The sequence below is a fragment of the Humulus lupulus genome, chromosome 2, assembly GCF_963169125.1.
Source record: "Humulus lupulus chromosome 2, drHumLupu1.1, whole genome shotgun sequence".
In the NCBI taxonomy this organism is placed as follows: domain Eukaryota; kingdom Viridiplantae; phylum Streptophyta; class Magnoliopsida; order Rosales; family Cannabaceae; genus Humulus; species Humulus lupulus.
Genome location: NC_084794.1, coordinates 285827637 through 285836483, shown reverse-complemented (window position 1 = coordinate 285836483; position 8847 = coordinate 285827637). Strand labels below are relative to the sequence as shown.

General features: G+C 39.2%; 1 protein-coding gene across 1 annotated transcript; it reads left to right on the top strand.

Annotated features, from left to right (window-relative positions):
- Positions 1–6149: 6149 nt before the first annotated feature.
- Positions 6150–8017, top strand: LOC133816759 (pectinesterase-like). The gene is made up of 2 exons (XM_062249083.1): positions 6150–7179; positions 7268–8017. Exons 1-2 carry the CDS (start codon positions 6150–6152, stop codon positions 7963–7965), a joined length of 1728 nt encoding a protein of 575 aa, XP_062105067.1. The 3' UTR covers positions 7966–8017.
- Positions 8018–8847: the final 830 nt, after the last annotated feature.

Sequence of the window (8847 nt, the reverse complement as noted above, 5' to 3'; positions counted from 1 at the left end):
GACATTGTATGGAAGATAAGGGCCTTTGTAGTGGGAACGACATACTGGACCCAGCTCTCCTCCATACAAGCCCAATTGTTAAGGCCCATTTACCAGAGTTGGACTTAATTGTATATGTTCATTATATTAGTTAAACCTAAATATTGATAAGCAACAAATTAATTCTAAATTAATTGAATTGGTTTCAATGTAACACTTTAGAATTAATAAGAAATTATAGGACTTTGGTTTTAAAATTTTTAATCTGTTTATTTTTTTTTGGGAAAACCGTAGTCATTAATTTTCTAAAAATACTATTTTTTTTAATTTTATAATGAGCTTATTTTAAGAATTTTATTCGATCTCCACCGTTGGTTTAACATAGTCAATAGCTTAATGGGGCTTCGAGGCGCTTTGATTCGTCCCCCGACAGAAGGTGTTCATTAGTTATATTGACAAGGTTTGATTTCGAAAGATAGATAATTATAGGTCAAATTCTACTAGACTCACCCCTACGGTGACTGCTAGGACTAAATCTATGATTATTGAAACCGTGGGTCTAGCTCATAGAATAAGAGATTTTGTTTTCTTATTTTGATTGAATAGTAGGTTATTAATAGTGGTGTCCATTATTAAATGAGTTTACAACTCTATTTAACTAGTGGTATTTTTCACTCTCGCCAATCGGGACAAGGATATCATAGATTAGTTAAAAACCTAAAGAAATAGAGATATGATTGTTTTTGGTATTTTTTTTCTCATATCTTACATATTTTTGGTATATGTTGTGCTATTTGTTGAAATATGTGTGAATAGAAGTTTTATTGAGCAAATGTGATTGATTTCTATTTTATTGGTAATTTGTAGTTTAAGTTATGGCTGTGTCTACTCCCATCCTTTCTCAACTTTCGATGGAGAAACTCACTGGAGAAAACTTCTTTAAATGGAAGCAGAACATCAACATTGTGTTGATTGGTGACAACTCCAAGTTCGTTATGACTGAGGAATCCCTGGAAGTTCCAGCTGAAGGAGCTACCAAGTCTGTGAGGGACAAGTATGAGTGTTGGCAGGCGGCTAACAACAAGGCGCGGTACTACATGTTGAATAGTATGGTCGACACTCTCAAGACAAAGATGGAGAATGTCGAGACAACCTACGAAATCATGGATCAGCTCCAAGACATGTTTGGTGCCAAGTCAGCGCATACTTGTTTTGAGGCCACCAAGAAATATGCCAATGCTTGAATGGCACCTTCTCAACATGTTCGTGATCACCTGATCAAGATGACAAACTACTTTTAGGAAGCTGATCTGAATGGAGCCATAATAGATGAGGAAACTCAAGTTGGCTTAATCCTCAACAGTCTTTCTCCAGCTTTCCTTCCATTCACCACCAACTATGTGTTGAATAAACTCAACTATGGTCTCACACAGCTCATGAATGAGCTTCAGACTTTTGAGTCTATCATGGGTGGACCAAGTAAGGGAGGAGAAAAGAAGACAACTACTACTACTGTTGCTGATCCAACTAAGGCTGAAGCTAACCAAGCTTCGTCTTCGAAAGATGGAAACAAGAGGAAAGGTGGACAAAAAAACAACCCCAAGCCTGCAAAGGCGAGTGCACAGTCAAGTGCACAGACGCCTAAGGAAGAACAAGAAAGGCAAAGGTAAGTGTTTTCACTGCAAAGAGAAGAGACATTGGAAACAGGATTATCCCAAGTTTCTAGCAGATAAAAACAAAGGTAATGATTATAGTTCATTTATCTTGGAAACATGTGTTTTAGAGAATGATAACTCTATTTGAATTATTGATTCTGGATCTACTAACCATGTTTGTAACTCTTTACAACTTCTTGAATCGTGGGAGGAAGTGAACGAAGGCGGCTTAAAGCTTAGAGTTGGGAACGGAGCGTTCGTTGCGGTCCAAGCTAGAGGTAGAGCTCGTTTGAAGTTCATAAATAAATTTTTAATTTTAAATGATGTATTTTTTATTCTGGATTTTAGTAGAAATTTAATTTCAGTTTCCATGTTGCAATTAGAACGATTTGTTATGACTTTCACAAGTTTTAATATATCTATTTTTTTCAATGGATCACAATTGTGTATTGCATGTTTGAAAAATGAGCTTTATATTCTGCTACCTAACAAACCCCTCACTCTTAATAATGATTTATTCAAAGTAGCTAAACCTAGGACCAATAAACGTCAAAAGGCCGATAACGATAATATGACGTATTTATGACACTTGAGACTAGGTCACATTGGCTATGATAGGATTCAAAGACTTACAAAGGACGGACCTTTGAGGGAACTCACCTTAGGTGAATTACCTGTCTGTGAATCTTGTCTAGAAGGAAAACTGATCAAGCATCCATTCTCTGAAAAGGGTGATAGGGCCAAAGAACCACTTGGTATTGTGCATTCAGATGTTTGTGGACCTTTGAATGTACAAGCCAGGGGTGGTTTTGATTATTTCGTCACTTTCATTGACGATTAATCTAGATACTCATGTCTTTACCTAATGCATAGGAAATCATAAACATTTTCAAAGTTTCAGGAATTCCTAGCAATGGCTCAGAACCAATTAGGTAAAATGTTAAAGATCTTGCGATCTGATAGGGTGGAGAATATTTGGATATGCAGTTCCAAGATCATTTAACTGAACTTGGGATTTTATCACAACTTACTGTCCCAAGTACTCCGCAACAAAACGGTGTAGCGGAACGCCGGAGCAGAACTTTATTGGAAATGGTTAGATGCACGCTTAGTTACTCAACTCTACCAACTTCATTCTGGGGACATGCAATTGAAATCGCAAATGACATTCTCAATGTCGTGCCATCTAAATCAATCCCCAAAACACTTTTAGAACGCTGGAATTGTCGTGAACCTAGTTTACGCCATTATAGAATCTGGGGGTGTCCCGCCCACGTCCTGAGGAAAAATGAGGGAAAGCTAGAACCGCGAACTGAAGTTTGCATGTTTGATGGCTATCCTAAAGGTACTCGGGGTGGACTTTTCTATAGTCATTCAGAAAAGAAAGCATTTACTTCTACAAATGCTACTTTTCTGGAAAATGACTTTGTCCAGAACTTTAAACCTTACAGCAAAGTATTTTTAGAGGAGATGGTTAAAGAATTGACTCCAACCAATGTTCCATCGTCTTCAACGTGAGTTGATGATGAAATTCCCACTCTTCATGTCCAATTGACGCAAGTCGATTTAAATGAAGAAAGTACCACTGTTCCTGAGCAAACAATCACGGAGCCTCGTCGTAGTGGGAGGGTTTCTAGGAACCCAGTTCGCTATGGTTTGGATGGTGAAACCAATATGGTTGTTGGTGACACTAGTGATGATGATCTGTTGTCTTTCAAACAGGAAATGGCTAGCCCTGAAAATGAACTATGGCTCGAAGCCATGAAACAAGAAATGTAGTCTATGTACTCAAATTCCATCTGGGATCTTGTGGAAGCACCTAGTAACTTTAGGGCCATTGGGTGCAAGTGGATCTACAAGAAGAAACGAGGTGTTGATGGAAATATCGAGACTTATAAAGTTTGATTAGTGGAAAAGGGTTATATCCAAAGAGAAGGCGTGGACTATGAGCAAACTTTTACTCCGGTAGCCATTCTCAAATCCATTCGCATCCTCTTATCCATAGCAACCACTCTCGACTATGAGATCTGGCAAATGGACGTCAAGACAGCTTTTCTTAATTGAAAGCTTGAGGAAGTCATTTATATGGATCATCCAGAAGGATTTAAAGTAGCTGGACAAGAAGGAAAAGTTTGCAAGTTGAATAGGTTCATCTATGGAATTAAGCAAGCTTCTCGTTCCTGGAATCTTAGGTTTGATGAAATAATCAAGACATATGGCTTTGAAAAAAATATTGATGAGCCCTGTGTTTACCAATTGAAGGCAAATCAAATAGTGGTATTCCTGGTTCTTTATGTTGATGATATCTTACTCATTGGAAACAATGTTAAGAAATAATTAGATGTGAAGAATTGGCTGAGCACTCAATTCTAGATGAAGGATTTGGGTGAGGCGAGTTATGTTCTAGGTATCCAAATCATCAGGGATAGAAAGAATAGACTCTTAGCTCTATCTCAAGCAGCTTACATAAATAAAGTGCTTGAACGTTTCTCAATGACAAAGTCCAAGAAAGGGCGTCTACCATCCCGCCATGGAATTCATCTTTCAAAGAAGCAGTCTCCCCAGACTCCTGAAAAGGAAGATGCAATGAGAAAAGTTCCTTATGCATCTGCAGTTGGAAGTTTGATGTATGCCATGTTGTGTACTAGACCAAACAAATAATATAGACACGATTTTTTACGTGGTTCAGTAGTTAGAATCTGCCTAGTCCTCGAGTTTGTGTTATTAGTTCTTTGGAATTCACTTAAAGATTTCTGGAAGCAATTATACAGAGTTTTTCCAGTGTCAGTTTCTTCGTCTCTACAAATGAATCGTCCCACTATATTTATAGAGTGGTTTTCTAAATATCTTCCCACAGAATTCGGGTTGATATAATACAAATCAATTAAAATAAATGCCAATAAATGCATTAGTTACTACGTACCTGGTTATATCCCATGATATTTTGGATTAATAACAGATTACATCAGATCCCTTAAATGTAGGGATTTTACAACAATAAATATGTACGCACACAGTTTACAAGCGTAGGCATTTGACTCATACGCCTTCGAGGTCGTTCACCCATCGCGAGCTCATCACCTTGGTTCGCCTCTGTTGCCGACAAATAATGTTGATGAGACCATCCTCTTCGAGCTCACAATACTCAAGCTCAAATCGTCTTGTCTGAGAGCAGGAAATGAATCAAGAAATTTATACAAGTGTTGAACCATTGCCATTGTGAGTTTTGAGCCTAACTTATAACCTCGGAACACCTCCGAGCTCACCTTTCTCGACGTTGTCGCATTTACTGCTCAACGAGATCGTTTCTGACTTGCTGATCACACGACGACTATGCTTGTTACGAGCTAACACCTTACGATTCTGAGTTTCGAGATCAAGATTTCCATTCTCGAAATCGGGGTGTAACAATGGCACAATATTTACATCTCCCAATAGAGATGATCTAACTATAATGCACACTGTTATATACAAAATATTGGTTTATAATTTTTTCAAATGCCACAAATAGAGAAACACCCCTACTGCTAATGGCAAAAATAATACCCCTACCAAAGTAGCACCCAATATTTATAATGATTATTGTAAATTCTTGAAATATATTCCACATTTTTCAAAATGATGAATCACTGCCTGTATAAGAGCATATGCTTTGCTAGGAATTTGAGAAGTTGCCATTCACCAATTGCCCACCAAAGTGCCAACTCTCTCTCTTCTTTTTTTAAATAAAAAATTATAACTATTGGTTAAAAGAGATATGTAAGGTCATGAAAAAAAATCTGCTGTCCCCAATTCTCTGTCTCCTCCATGTCCCACCAATTATTTTAAGACACCACATTTATGTATAATTGGAAAAAGAGAAAATTATAAATAATTTAAATATATATTAAATAAATAAATGAGGTGTCTTTAAATAATTGGTAGGACATGGAGGAGACAGGAAATTTGGGAACAGGTGATTTTTTTTTTTCCGTGAGGTCATTGTAGCAACTTTTAGAGTTGCTTGCATGCCATAACTAACTAACTTCCCGTTCTAATTATTAGTTTTAGCTAGCGAATCATTAGGATAAGAAAGCTGCAATAATAATAATAATAATAATAATAATAATAATAATAATAATAATAATAATAATAATAAATTAAATACGTATATAATAGTGTTAAGTATTGTAAACGTTTGAGGATTAGGGAATAGGAAAACCATTAATATAAAATAGAGAAGATGATCAAAAATAGGGGCATGCATGCAGACGAATGATCATGTGTGAGAGGTTCCGCTTAAGCGTCGCATAAGAATGAGGTATAGATTATTGTTGATATATACACCACACAAACTGGTTGTCACCCTAAGTTTAGGCATGTATTCATATATATACCTCAACTATATATGCAACCCACTCCTCCATTCTTCTCCGAGCGCCGGGCTTCAGTTGCCCACATTAACCTGCTATATATATGTATCTATATTCCACATATATAAATTAGCATACCATTAATTGATTGATATACATCAAGATGAGTGGAGCCAAAGTGACGGTGGCAGGAATCTCCATCATTCTTGTGGTGGGGGTTGTGGTAGCTCTTATAGCCGGCGCTACTCACAGAGGTGGTAGCGGCGCCGGCGGTAATGGTGATGATGAGCTTTCGACTTCGTCTAAGGCTGTGGCCGCCATTTGTAGGCCAACAGATTTCAAGAAAGCGTGCGTTGAGAGTCTTGGTGGGGCTGCAAACAATGCGACGGCCACACCAAAGGACCTCATCGAAGCAGCTATCAACTCAACCATCCAACACGTCATGCTTGCCATAGAGAAGTCCTTAACCATGTCCCAGAACACCACCTCGGCCCCTCAAAAAATGTCCCTCGAGGACTGCAAGGACTTGTTGGATTTCGCCGTGGACGAGCTCCAGGCCTCGTTCTCCACGGTGGGTGACTCAGACTTGCACACCGTCAAGGACAGGGAAGCCGAGCTGATGAACTGGTTGAGCGCGGTCATCTCGTACCAGCAGACCTGCTTGGACGGAATCCAGGAGCCTGAACTCAAGACAGACATGACGAACAATCTCTTGGACGCATCCGAGATGACGAGCAACGCGTTGGCTATTATTTCCGCAATTTCCAACATCTTGGGAGCGTTCAATATCAACTTTAATAATCTCACCAGTCATTTCAATCCAACTTCGACCGTGTCTCGACGACTTATGGAGGCGCCCGAGGATGACAACAGCTCGTATCCGCAGTGGCTTTCGGCTGCGGATAGGAAGCTGTTGGCTACCCGTGGAGGTGGTCAATTGAGGCCGAACGCTGTGGTGGCTAAGGATGGGAGCGGACAGTACAAGACCATTGCTGCTGCTCTTGCTGCCTACCCTAAGAACCACAGGGGCCGGTATGTGATTTACGTGAAGGCCGGGATCTACGATGAGTACATTACGGTTACAAAGGAACAGGTCAATGTGTTCATGTATGGAGATGGACCTCGGAAGACCATCGTGACTGGGAGAAAGAGCTTCAGGGATGGAGTGTCCACGTTCAAGACCGCCTCATTTTGTAAGTTACCATTCATCCAAACTATATTCAATCATAATCAGATTCTTAGTCTACAATAATCTTAATAGATGTTTCTCTTTATTTGCAGCTGCGATTGGAAATGGTTTCATAGCGAAGTCGATGGGATTCCAGAACACAGCAGGGCCAGAGGGACATCAGGCAGTGGCACTGCGAGTTCAATCAGACATGGCAGCCTTCTACAACTGCAGAATGGATGGATACCAAGACACATTATACACTCAAGCACATCGACAGTTCTACCGCAACTGCGTGATATCAGGAACCGTTGATTTCATCTTCGGAGACGCAGCAGCGGTGATCCAGAATTCTCTAATCATCGTGAGGAAGCCAGCGGACGGGCAGAAGAACGCGGTGACGGCTCAAGGGAGAGCGGACAAGAGGGAAACGACGGGGATCGTGATCCAGAACTGTAGGATTGTACCGGAGCAGAAGCTGTTTAAGGAGAGGTTCAAGTTCCCAACCTACTTGGGTAGGCCATGGAAGCAGTACTCGAGGACGATCATCATGGAATCCACCATTGGAGACTTGATTCAGCCAGCTGGGTGGATGGAGTGGAATGGAAACTTTGCTCTGGACACTTTGTACTACGCAGAGTTCGCCAACCGCGGACCAGGGGCTAGCACTCACAGAAGAGTGAGATGGAAAGGGTACAAGGTCTTGACTAACAGGCATGAGGCTCAGCAGTTCACTCCCGGTCCTTTCCTCCAGGGAAATCTTTGGTTGAGATACACTGGTGCACCTTACTTCCTTGGCTTCAAACCCTAAACATAATCATACTTATGATTTATATTATTCTAATTAACCGATTGCTAGTAGTACAGCTAGTACTATTCCCATATATATCTATATATACCTCTTTGCTACACATTTACTTCCTTCACTCACCTTTATATGTTTGCTATTCCATCATCATTTCTTGTTTATTCTTCTTCTTTTTTCCTACCCAGCTATATGGTAGCTAGCTAGCTAGTTACGTTTTTTTTCTTTCTTCATTTTGTATAATTGTTTTTTTCTTTCATTTCATTCTTTATTTGATTTCCAATAATATATATGAAAATGTCCAAATCCGTGAACACTGAACTTCACCCTAGTATATCTCTAATTATGTGTTATTATTATGACAGCTTTCTATGACTTGAAACACTAAAATTAACATTGCAAAATTAATGGCAAAAGAAAATGTAAAATTTGAACAAAGAAAGCAAAGCACAAACAACACAAAAATTATGAGATTCAATCAATTAAGCATACTTCCTTAAGAGGCAGCGTTTTCACTATCATTAAAGTTTCAATCACCCTAAGCATTGGTTTGATGGAATGCAAATTCTTATTCCTCTGTTTGGAAGCCCATGGAAAGCCTTTCCATAGCAATCCTAATTCCACCAAATGTGGGTTTTGTCTTTCCAATTGTGAATTTATGGAAAAGCACAATTAATGGCAAGTAAAATGACTCTTCTACCATTTTATTTTACTAAGTTTTCAATATTTAAAATGTTACACCTAGATTTCGAGACCAGAGGTTATGACCTAGAAAACTGGACTCGTCAAGAGTGAGCTCGAAATGTATGAAATACATTGTATGGTCCAGTTGTAAGATCTCCAAAGTAAAATGATGACCTCAAAGATGTGTAACCTCGGGACGTTTTC